This window comes from Onthophagus taurus, unplaced genomic scaffold, assembly GCF_036711975.1.
Source record: "Onthophagus taurus isolate NC unplaced genomic scaffold, IU_Otau_3.0 ScKx7SY_16, whole genome shotgun sequence".
NCBI classification, from domain to species: Eukaryota; Metazoa; Arthropoda; class Insecta; order Coleoptera; family Scarabaeidae; genus Onthophagus; species Onthophagus taurus.
In genome coordinates, this window is record NW_027248941.1 from 514,262 (window position 1) to 527,112 (window position 12,851).

A 12,851-nucleotide genomic window follows, 5' to 3' on the forward strand; every position below is an offset into this window, starting at 1 on the left:
TAAAAAAGGTTTATTAATTGAGGTAAAAACGTTACGTTAATTGTTTATTGCACTCTTGACATCGGAAGCAATTTTTGTGCCAAACGGAGCGCTCCGCTTTGATCTGTTCCATTTGGAAGACGACTTTTCCGCAGGATTTACAATTTGAAGTGTCCACCGCTTGGGCTCCCTAAAAAAATAACATTATTAATTTAAATTAATATAAAAATGTTTGAAATAAACTAAAACACAAATGTTGACAGATGATCATAACCTCAAATGTCAAACACTCTTGAAGAAAATAAAATAACTCGTTTAAACTTTAAATTATTAATATGAATTATTTAAAATAATTAATACATCAAATTAAAAGTATTAATTAATTAAAAATTTAATGAAATAACTCCCAAAATTATATTAATCAAATATTATTTTAATTTTTTTTTATAATTTATGTTGGCATATTTGAAAAGTGGCCATTTTAATCAAACGTCGATTTAATTATTTTTTTAACAAGACGTTTTAAAACTTAACCTCACTTTGTATTAAAACGATTTTTACGTTAGAAAAGAAATTTATAGTAATAATAGTATATTGTTTTATATGGAAGAGAAGCAGTGCTTTTTATGGCGTGGTCTGTCGCTTAGCGACGAACGCAGTGAGTCGCTAATGACAGATGAGCCGTTAAAATTGTGGCGTGTCCGACAGTTTGCCGGACGAACGAAGTGAGTCCGGCAATGACGGACCAGCCACAAACGAATCTGCTTCTCTTCCGAATAAAACATAGTATTTTTTCTTCAAACGTTGCAAATAATACGGCGCTAAAGTGAAATGTTCTTCAACGTTATGGCGCTAAAGTGAAATTTACTTTAGCGCCATAACGCTGAAGTACTTTTTTGCTATGTTGATCTTAGCAACCGTCGTTATGCAACAATGACTTACTTCTACCGCGAGTAAACACGACAACAAAGTTGTCATTTAATGACGTTTGAAGAAAAAAAGTTTTACCTTAATATAAATAACCAAAAAGGAATCGGTTTTTGATATATAAACATAACTCAACGTAAAAAATAACGTAAATTTCACTTCAAACTTGTAAACAAACCGATTCTGTCAATTGATCGGTATGAAAGGAAGGGCTGCCAACCTAATTTTTTTTTAATCCCAAATTAATTTTTTTTCATATTTGAAAATAATTCGATTCTGAAAAATGATCGGTATGAAACGAACTATTAACTACATTTTTTAACATAAACATCGAGGTTATAATTAAATTAGTAATAAATTACGAAATAATTATTTTAGGTTTTTGTGGTTGACAAGCTCAATAGTAGCGACATCTATGAGTGACGTTTGATGACAGTTTTAGGTTGATAGAAAATAAATAACTACATATATCAAAACTCATAGTTTACCGAGAAATGAATCGATATTCGACTTTAAAGTATAATTAAACATTATAATTATAGTAAATAAAATAAATTTCATTTCAACCTTGAAAACAACCCGATTCTGTCAAACGTCGGAAATCAATCAGTATGAAAGGAAGGGCTACCAACCTAATTTTTTTTTAATCTCAAATTATTTTTTTTTCTATTTTGATAACAATCCGATTCTGTGTGAATGATCGGTAAGAAAGAAAGTGCTATTAATTTCATTTTTGAACATAAAAATTGCGGTTATAATTAAATTAGCAATAAATTTAGGTTTTTGTGGGTTATTGTCACGGACAGCTCAATAGTAGCGACATCTATGAGTGATGTTTGATGACAGTTTTATTTTGATAAAAATAAATAAAAGTATAAAAACTCATAGTTTATCTCAAAAACGAGTCGATTTTTGATTCTAGTTCTTGGTCTAGTGTTAGTTTTAGTTGTAATTTTTATTAAATAAAATAAATTTCACTATAACCTTGAAAATAATCTAATTCTGTCAACTGTCAAAAACTTAACTTTTTAAATAAAATTAAAACTTACATTAAACTTTTCTTGAGCTTTAGACGAATCGCTCGATCGAACATGAAGCACATTCTTCTTTTGAAGAGCATCGAATTTATTAAAACTTGATTTCTATAACCAAAAAAATTAGTATTAAAAAATGGAGACAATTTTTTGAGGCAATTATTAATAATTTCATAAAAACCAGATTAGTCACTGTTAAAAAGTGTGAAAAAAGCACACTTTTCGCCTTAAACTCACCCAAGCTTCCGTGGAAACCTCCAAATTGAGCCGTTTTTGATTAGTGTTAGTAGTTCGGCTTCCAAACGTAAATTTATCCCTCTATTTTTATTTTTTATTGTTAGTAACCATGCACAAACAAAAACATGCAAAAATAAATCAAAATTAATTAAACGCTAATTAATGCAAAATGCAACATCACAACAAGCTAAAACGATTTTATTGTATTTATGATTTAAAAAAATAAAATCTTACCAAAGCGCTAACTGAAACGCCGTTAAAAACGTTTTCCAACGCCCTTAAAGGTAAATCCAAGTGGACGCTATCAACCGAATTCGCCCTCTTCATCACAAATTCATCAAGAAGCAAATTACATGCGATTTAGTTTTTTTTTAATCGGTTAAGGCAGCGGGGAAGCGACATATACAAAAAAATTCCTCTTTATTTAATTTTAGTTGTTTTTGAGGTGAAACTTACGTCTCTAGGTCGGTTAAGAAGCTTTTTATTCGACCCGTCCACCAAATCCGTCAAATTACCAAAACTGCGACACTAAAAATTCGATTTCCAAACAAATTATAACATCTCAAGTCTTTTTGTTGGATCAAAACGAATACAAACATTAATTTTAAGCAAAAAGAAATTAATTTTTTTCTTTTTTGAGTACGTACCAAGTGTTTAACGCTAACATTGTACCGATATCCATCCGATTCGTTATGGTTGTTAGTTAAATCTAAGTTCGTCTAAAGAGAAACATGCAAAAAAAAATTAAGCAAAACCACAAAATTAGATTAATCGATTAAAAAAAGTTATTTAAGGATGCAATTTAAAAAAAAATAAATAAAATAGTGAGGTGGTAAAATAAAACTTACAAGTGAAATATTCTCTTTATCGTGACTCCTCGATTTCTTACTTTTCTTCTTCTTTAATGATTTATCCTGAATTTGGCCGGTTGAGGAGGTTTCGAATGTGCTCGTGGTCGTTGTTTCCATGTAAGTTTCGGTTGTTTCGGTACTCTAATTAATTAAATAAAGGAAAAGAAAAGAAATAAAATTAAATAAAAAAAAATTACCTTTTAAATTAATCTTTTATCTATTTTTTTTTACGAATAATTTATCTTTTTTAACTTTAAATTTATGGTTTCAATGTGACAGATAAACAAAATGACAACATCAAAATCGAAACATGCGGCAAACTTTAAAACAAAAAAAACACTCAACATTCTTGCGTTACTTACAAATCTCTCCTTTTTTAGGTTAACTTTTTCGTTTCTTCTTCATTAAGCGATTTCTTCCGTTTCTTTGAGACTTATTAAATTTACGTTCTTAAAAATTAATTTAATATCATGAATTAATCTAATTTCATTTAAAATCATCATTTTCTTTAAGATACAACGTTAAGTTAAAATTGGAACTGTCAAAAATGACATTTCAACGAAATAAATAAAGATTTTTTAACGACATCTATGAGTGATTTTTGACACCACACTTACATTTTGATTTAATTAATATAATTTTAATTTGAATGAAATCACACAATAAACTTTAAATTTTACTTTGATTATTAAAAATTAATCAATAATGTGTTTATGACGCATAAACGGGGTTGCGGAACAACTTCACTTTGCATCATTAATATAAATATTGTTACGAATTCGGCGAAAATTAATTAGTAATATGACAAATCATGTTTCAACCAATATTAAGGTCAATAACATCGCGGTTTTAATTAAATTTGAAATAAATTACGAATTAATTGTTTTAGGATTGAATAGTAGCGACATCTATGAGTTACTTTTGACACCACTATTATTTTGATTTAATTAAAATTTAATTCAAGACAAAATTAATTAATAAAATAAATGAATAAAATAATAAATAAAAGTTATAAAATCGTGAAATAAAACTAAATTTGATTTTTTTTTCCGTATAATACATGTCAAGGTCAAATTTGTTTGTGTTGGTATTAAAATTAATGACGTTTCCAGACTCGTAGTAACATTTTCGATAATTGAGATAACTAATTATAATTAGATAAGTAATAATAATAAACGATTAAGATTCTTAAAGAGGCGTTGATTCTTCTTTTGAATGTCGAAAGTATAAACGTCAACATGACATAAAGCGATTTCAAAACGTGATTTAACAAAATTCCCTGTTAATCATACCAACTGTTACTAACAACACACTTATTAAAACATATGGAGTTTACAAGAGAAGATTTTCGTGTCTCGTATGTCAGTCCTAACCTCACTTTTCCAACCTAACATAACCTAACTTTCTCAAGTGACATTCTTTGACGTTGCATTAAAAAGAAAATTTTAAAGATTCATAAGAAGCCATCTCGCTTGAAACAACTATAAAAAGTAACCTCGGCCGACTTCGAAGACGTCGGCCGCCCCCGAGAGCACGAAATCTCCATTCTCACAAATGTAAGTACTCGAGGTTTTCACTGTTTTAGCGTATACAATGGCCGGGGCGGCCGATGTCTTCGAAAACGGCCGTGTTAGTTTAAAAGTGTGCTAAAAAATGATGTAGAGGATTTCCACTCTCATTTTTCCAACCCAACCTAACCTCACTTTTTCAAATGACATATTTTTGATGTTTCATTAAAAAAGTTTTATTTAACTCACTCAGTTTTAGAAATTTGCGTCATAGAAGTTCGTTTTAGTCAATCATACACGTTTTACGTTATATCAAAAAAAAATCAAATAATAATTCGCGTTTCTCGTGGTTTCAAATTACGTTAAAATACTTGACATGATGAGAATATAGTTACAAACGTATATTTTTAGATTTTTGCCAATAGATGGCGCTACCTCCTAATACGTCTTTTTCAAGTGACATTTCTTGACGTTTCATTAAAAAAAAATTATTAACTTATTTTGCATTTGAAATAAAACTAAAACTAGAAATTTTTTAGGTTTAGTTTTCAAAATTTCTAGTTTTAGTTTTATTTCTTATTACATCGGCAAAAAAGTCAAAAAAATACGACTAACATAATTTTTTGTTTCAAAGTTTTCAACCCTGCCGTTACCATGGTGATTTATCAATAAGCTCCGACATCCTTAAAAAAATCACTTGTTGCATCAAGAGAAAGTTTCTGATAATTATATTAATCAATTTTCGCTTTAAATGAAACTAAAAGATCCGTTTTTACGACAGAGTAAGTACATTCAATTTTTTTTAAATAGAAATTTTAAGCTATGCTTAACTCTCGTGGTTTTAAATTACTTTTAGACTTTCGCCAACAGATGGTGCGTCTTTTTCAAGTGACATTTTATTTTAACATTAAAAAATAATTTCAAAACTTACATCATCGAAATCATCCCCGCTTCCATCCTCGATCTCTTCTTGCGCGGCTTCGCAAACTCCATCATCTTCATCATCATCTTTCCCCGAAGAAGTTTTATTCTCAAACTTAGTGATATGCTTCATAATATCCACAGTTCGGAGTTCCATCAATTCGTTTTTATCGACCGATTGTTGGACTTTAACCACTTCCTTAGCGTTACTCAAATATTTACTTTTCAAAGCATCCACCAATTTCGACGGGTTATCGACGAATTTCTCATCATCAAAATCGACTTCGTTATTTTGGGTCTCATTTAAATCGCTTATCGGAATTTCGATTACATCTTCATCGTCGATTTGCATCTCTTTATCTTGCGGTTCCGTTAAAATCTCTTTATCGTTATCACTTTCGATGGTTTCCGTTTCCGTGGAGTCAGATTGAATTTCTTCTTCGAATTTATCTTTATCTTCAAGTAATTTAACCTCATCATCGGGATTGGATGACGAAGGGTCGATTATAAAATCATCATCGACTTTTTCAATGAGAGTAGCCTCTAAACAAACATCCGGAATTGGGTTTTTATTCCCCAAAACGTTTTTATTTTTATTTTTATTCTCCTCCGTTGAATAATCCTCGGTGATTTCTTCTTGTGATATTTCGTTTTCGATAAACATTCGGCATTGCGCTTTAATATCGACGCGGCCGTGCGTAATAATCGGTTTTGGTTCGTTTAGGTTTTCGTAAATTGGTTCTGAGTTGTCTGGGGTGTCTTCTTCGAGTTTTTCGGAGATGTTTTCTTGGGTGTTATCGTTTCCTTGGGATTTTTCTTCGTTTTTTGATGAGCTACTTTCGGAGTTTTCTGCTCTAAATCCTTTTAAGAAGTCGATGTTCTCCTCTGAAGGGGTTAACATGGGGGAGGTGACGGTTTGGGTGAATAATAAGCAAGATGTGTCATCGGTGCTCAATAACATCCGATCTCGAGCCGATTTTAAGTCTTCCAAAACTTTTTTTGAATCCTCCTCCACGTTTTGATCGATTTCCTCTTGAACGATTAAGATGGGGTTGCTTAAATCTTTAACGTTTTCGTAAATTATTTCGTGGCCGTTCTCGATGCCGTTTAAATCGTTTTTTTGAGTCTTTGTTGGTGTGATTTCTTCGTAAATATCCTCGTTTTTAGTTAAATTATAGGTTATGTTAATTTCCTCCATTTCTTTGCTGCTTCCCGGTGGTTTAGGGACGTCGTAAATCACCTCTGAGTTGATTTCCTCGTAAATTTCTTTGTCGCCGAGGTCTTGAACCGATTGCACTTTTTCCTAGGTTAGTTTTTAAACAATTTTATTGAATTTGGCTATTTTAGGGGTCATGCGATAAGTTTGGGAGTAAGAAATCGACAAAAACTCGGCGAGCTTTGAATAAGAATGGTTTAAAAACCGGAATTTCGAAATAATCGCGTTTTAATCGATTTTAGAAAAACAAGAATCGAGGTTATTTACCACTCTCTCTTTAAATATAGACTCGAGATAAAAACGAGTCGATAAAGGGTCAAAAGCCCGGCGAGTTTCTGTAGGGTTAAAAAATACAACAAAAATCACACACTTGACTCAAACAGTGCTTTAGTCTCATATTAAATTCCTGCATGAGACTTTCCTCGAGATCGTCCTCACTTACTATTCTCGATTTCTTCACGGTCTCCGCCATCTAAAACAAATAAGAACCAAATCAGCAAGAATTAAGTTAAAAATTAAAACGGAACGTTTTGAACGAATCACCTAGCGGAGGATTTTAAACAAACAACAGCAAAACGACAGATTGCGGACGAAGAAAACGGGTTAAAACCGTTTCAGATTCATTTCCAATTTGTAACGCTTATAACACATTTAATAATCCGTTAATAATTAAGGTTATGTTTATCAACTGTCAAACGTTTGGAAACGTCCCGCTATTAACCGCAAACCGAATTACCTGAACGTAGCCTTTTTAATTTCCTTTTTATCTAAATTTTCGTTCCTTTTTCGTTGTTGATGAGTAAAATATGCGAAGTTTGTGCCAAAAACACTCCTTTAAAGTACCCATGAAGAATCGCCAATGAGAACGTTGAAAGAAAAAGAAATCCGTTCGATTCGTTCGCCGGCATTTAAATTAGATCGGTTTTACTTTCGAAAAAATCTCTTTGAACTTTGAATAAAAGAAATGAATCCGAGTGAAACTTTAAAACATAAACCGTTTTTATTAATTTCTTATTCGGTGTAGAAATTTACGGTTAAAACTCGCGTTAAAACCAGAAAACTGTGACGGTTTGTTGAACTGATAACGATCTTTAACGTTTTAAATCGTTCAAACTCTCCTTATAAAACAAAAAAAACCATGGAAATAAAACCCGATACAAAGACTCCATTCATTTGAGGCCCAGACGAGATTATTTATCGAGTTTACTCTTTTTTGTTATCGTTTCATTGACAAAGAAACAATTTTTCCAATAAAATGTGATTAAAAATGATCCTTGTAACTAAAAACCACCACGAAACGATGATCTAAGCCACTTTTTTCCTCTCTCTCCGTCTCTTTCTTGTATGTTGATTACTCCACGGCTTAAAAATAGCATGTGGAGCACCCGAGGACGGAAATAGACGGGGCCCTTTTTGTGTCCGCCGTTTTTGGCTCTAGACACCGGGAAAGCTGCATTCCGAGCATATCTAACGATCTTCCGATCCGCTCAAAACGTTACGCGTTATGTAAATCCGCGTGAATAATCTAAAATGATTCAAAATTTGATTAAATTAAATTTTAGGTAAAATGAATCGACTTACAAATATTTATACAATTGACGTAAAAAAGATAGGTTATGTTTGAAATTTTATTACGATAAAAATCGTTTCGTGGAGTCTAAAATCGCTTTAAGCGAACGACTTGGATGTTTAAAAATGATTTTAAACGGGTTTTTTAGTTGAATCGCACGGTTTTTTGGTAAAAATTAATAATTTTTGTACGAATTTTTTCTTAAATGTCAAACGTACGATTAATATGGGGGATTACTACTAGATGGGGGTGATAAAAGAATTTAATTAATAAATTTGAAATAATTTATAAAAGTTTAATGAAAATTATGTTTATATTTTAAAAAATCGACGATTTTCGATTTAATTAAGCGTTAATATAACAAAAATGCAATAAAAAGTTATTAAATGAAATTAAATTAATGTTTATAAATTTTGATAGATGGCGCTACTTCATCCTACGCGTTACGCGTCTTTTTGACGTGACATTTCTTGAGTTTCATTAAAAAAAATATTTAACTCATTTTGCGTTAGAAATAAAACTAAAACTAGAAATTTTAAGGTTATAATAATAATAGTTTTAGTTTTATTTCTTATTCCATCGAAAGAAAAGTATGAAAATTTTGCGACTAAAATTATTTTTTGTTTAAAAGTTTTCAACCCTGCCGTTACCATGGTGATTAATCAATAAACACCGACATCTTTAAAAAAATCACCTGTTGCATCAAAAAAACGTTTTATAACAATTATATTAAACAATTTCCACATTAAATGAAGCTGAAAGATACGCTTTTAAAGCAGAGTAAGTACATTCAATTTCTGTAACAAATATTGCGTTGTAAAAATAATGTTGTGCATTTTTCTTAACATAACCTAACTTTTTCAAGGACTAAAACTAGAAATTTTAGTTACTTTTACTACCAAATAGTGTTTTAATTAACTTAACCATCAATGAAAAGCTTGGAGAAATTGCTTGTTTCCACATAGCTCGAATTTAAAACATGTTTAAGAACTTCTTGGGCGTAGGATTCAACAAAATTAGACTAACGAGGAGTTAATAAGTTATTTTTAGTTAAAAATTTACCATAATTTTTAAAACAACCTAAGTGTTTTTAAATTGACATAAAAAAGTTAGGTTATGTTATCGACTTTATCGATTAAATCGCTTTAAGCAAATAGTTTAGATGTTCAAAAACGTATTTAGACGGGTTTTTCGGGTGAATCACACCTTTTATTGATAAAATTTAATAACTAAATAAGCTGTGGGTTTTAAATGTCAAAAATGCGATTAATATGGATGATTACTACTAGATGGGGTGACTGAAAGATATTTTTTTATAAAAAAATTTAATTAAAATAATAATTGTAAAAAAAATGATGTTTTAAAGTAAATATGTTGAAAACTCCACGTTTTTCTTATCTTTTATCTTAAAGGAAGTAAACCACTTCCTATTTATACGCAAAATTTATTCATAATACAAATATTGAAACGGGTTAGTCACGATTTTTTCTTTATAATTAAATTTTTACTTAGCTTTTCTTTACAATGGAATAAAATTTACGGTGCAGTTCAGGTCGAGTGAAGGTCAAACAATGTATTTGGATATGCTGAACAAGGTTTGTTTATTGTTTACTCATTTTTTTTAAGGGGCCGATTACACAAACGGAAAGAAACGAATTCTTTCTTCTATTTTCGGACGATTTTGATCAATAATCCTTTTTTGTATTTAACCAAAATAGCATTGAAACATAAATCCACCAACACAAATTGTTTCAAAATGAAACGATTCTAGTTTTGAAGATGAGCCCCTTTTTTTGGAATTTGTCCAGTACGTTTACGCGTTTCTATTTAAAACGGCGCAAAATAGGGCGGAATTAAATCCGAAAATAAACTTTCTAAATCGAGATTTAAATATAAAGTAACATTTTTTGCTTAAAATGACATATAACAACTTCACGCGTATTAGTTTGTTGCTGTCATCACACTTATTACTAAATAACTTATAAAAATGACAAAAATTCAATTAATCACACAAGTTGACATCAATTTCGTATAAATTATGTTGAAAACGTGTTATTCTTCGAATTTTTAACACATTCAATAAAAATTTTTAAAAAAATAATTAATGTTAATAAATTTTAATAGATGGCGCTACCTCCTACATGTCTTTTTCAAATGTCATTTTTTGACGTTTCGTTGGAAAAAATGTTATTTAACTTTGAGTTAGAAATAAAACTAAAACTAGAAATTTTAGGTAATGCCGTGCGTCTTTAACGCGTGAATAATCTAAAATGATTCAAATAGTGATTAAATTAAATTTTATGTAAAATGAATCGACTTACAAATATTTTTAAATTGACATAAAACAGTTAGGTTATGTCTAAAACTTCATTCCGAGATAAAAATCGTTACGTGGCGTCTAAATTCGGTTTAAATAAACGGTTAGGATGTTCAAAAATGTCTTTAAATGATTCTTTCGGTTGAATCGCACCTTTTTTTGGTAAAAAATAATTTTTGTACAAAAATACGATTAATGTGGGAGTGAACCACGAGATGGGGGTGACAAAAAAATTTAATTAACTAATTTGAAATAATTTATAACAATTTAATAAAAATTATGTTTATATTTAAAAGAATCGGTGATTTTCGATTTAATTAAGCGTTAATATAACAAAATTCAATAAAATGTTATTAAAAAAAAATTAATTAATGTTTATAAATGTCACTAGATGGCGCTACCTCCTACGCGTCTTTTTCAAGTGACATTTTCGACGTTTCATTAAAAAAAAATTATTTAAGTCATTTTGAATTAGAAATAAAACTAAAACTAGAAATTTTTTAGGTTTTTTCAAAATTTCTGGTTTCAGTTTTATTTCTTATTCCATCGGCGGAAAAGTACGAAAATTTTGGGGTTAAAATAATTTTTTGTTTAAAAGTTTTCAACCCTGCCGTTACCATGGTGATTTGTCAATAAGCACCGACATCTTTAAAAAAAATCGCTTGTTGCAACAACCGAAAGATTTATAATAATTATCGCGATTATATTAAACAATTTTCGTATTAAATGAAGCTAAAAGTTCCGTTTTTAAGACAGAGTGAGTACATTCAATTTTTGTAACGAATTAGTAGTAAAAATGGTTGTACATTTTTCTCAACCTAACCTAACTATTTAACTCGTCCAATGACATATTATAACAACTTCACGCGTATTACTTTGTAGCTGTCATCAAATAACCTATAAAAATGACAGTTAAAATTTTAATTGTCAAATATTAATCGCACAAGCTCACATCAATTTCGTATAAATGATGTTTAAAACGTGTTATTCTTTGAATTTTTAGGTAATAAAACGAAAATCCACAAAAAGAAAAAAAATAAAAATCCTAACCTGGGATTCGAAAAATTGTTGCTGGGACGTTGAGCCGGTTGAGGAGGAAACGGCCGCCTTCTTCACGATTTGAGTGTTGTTCATTCTCGCCCGGAGAGGAGCACGTCGCAAAGAGAACGGGAACGGGAGACGAGCGAAGGGAAGAGCGACGCGGCGAAGAGTGCTCGGATAGAGCAAGAAGGTGAAACGAAGAGAGAGGTAAGTAGTATATTGCCCTCTACACACAGAACCGAGTCCGTAATAACCTAAATATAGAAATACGAAAGAGAAATATTTTTCGTTTACCCCGTTAATGCGTTTCAAAAAAAAAAAAAATTCGATCGATAAAAGTGAAAATTTCTAACTTTGTTTACGTACGTTGCGGGGTTAGTGCGTAAAAATGGTCCCCGGGACCAGTTCGACCGGTTTAAAGTCGTGTAGCCAAAAGGTCCCCCCATTTTGGAGGAGCTATGAAGACCTTTTCGGGTGGCTCCAAAAAGGGTGGGTGTGGTTCACACACCGATAAATAAAAATAAAACCAAAACCAACTAAAATTAATCCAATTTGATTTAAAAAAGATACAAAAAAATCAATTTAATAAAAACAAAATTTTTTTTTGAGGTTATGTTACCGATCGAAAACGACGCTCCCCTTTTTTTGCAACATTTACGACCTTTATTTCCTTTTAAAATAACGAAATATCGCACGGATTAGTAATAAAAGCTCACCTCCGTTAAAATTCAACAACTTCACGGGTTTTTTTTTCTCGTCCGGGACACAAAACAAATTTAAAAAATGAAATAAAAATAACTTATTGCACTTTTCTCTTGGGGTATTTCTTTTCTTTTGCTCTTTTTTTGTTCGGATTAGAGAGAGATTGATAAAGGTTCTTAACGCGAACGCGATTGCCGGCCAACTAAAAAGCCGGAGGAGGAGAGAATCCAGTGAAACTTGAGAATTCTTCGCTCCTCTATTAATATTTCCGCGCGTGCGCGTTAACCTCTACGTTCGTTCGAAAAATAAAACGTAACGAAACGGTCAATTAAAGCGTTCGCTTCGATGTGATCGACACTTTTTTTTAATATACAACCAAACGCTAAATAATTGTGTGTTTAATCAATTTCGGGGTATTTTTTTGATTGTTAACGTTTAAACGCGGTTAACCTTTCATTTTTAATTAAACGTCAACGTCAAATTGAATTTGGGTTTTAGTGTTGATTGTTGTTTTTAGATGGCGCTGCGTGTAAAGGTTGAATTTAATT

The 12,851-nt window shown here is 30.8% G+C and overlaps 1 protein-coding gene across 23 annotated transcripts in view; it reads right to left on the reverse strand.

Moving 5' to 3' along the window:
• LOC111415365 (uncharacterized) overlaps window positions 1–12,851 on the reverse strand; it is a 28,984-nt gene that overhangs the window by 10,562 nt on the left and 5,571 nt on the right. For 3 of the 23 annotated variants that reach the window (XM_023047015.2, XM_023047025.2, XM_023047029.2), the window contains exons 1-11: window positions 12,318–12,529; window positions 11,611–11,855; window positions 7,044–7,145; window positions 5,468–6,760; window positions 3,026–3,169; window positions 2,825–2,896; window positions 2,634–2,705; window positions 2,412–2,498; window positions 2,178–2,258; window positions 1,956–2,048; window positions 36–169 (exon numbers count right to left, since the gene is read on the reverse strand). In XM_023047015.2, coding sequence (XP_022902783.2) covers window positions 36–169; window positions 1,956–2,048; window positions 2,178–2,258; window positions 2,412–2,498; window positions 2,634–2,705; window positions 2,825–2,896; window positions 3,026–3,169; window positions 5,468–6,760; window positions 7,044–7,145; window positions 11,611–11,694 — 2,162 coding nt within the window. In that variant the 5' untranslated portion in view covers window positions 11,695–11,855; window positions 12,318–12,529. Of the gene's footprint in view, window positions 1–35; window positions 170–1,955; window positions 2,049–2,177; window positions 2,259–2,411; window positions 2,499–2,633; window positions 2,706–2,824; window positions 2,897–3,025; window positions 3,170–5,467; window positions 6,761–7,043; window positions 7,146–7,216; window positions 7,367–7,409; window positions 7,841–11,610; window positions 11,856–12,317; window positions 12,531–12,851 lie in introns of those variants that run through there. The other 20 variants (XM_023047022.2, XM_071201022.1, XM_023047026.2 and 17 more) reach the window with 17 other exon arrangements.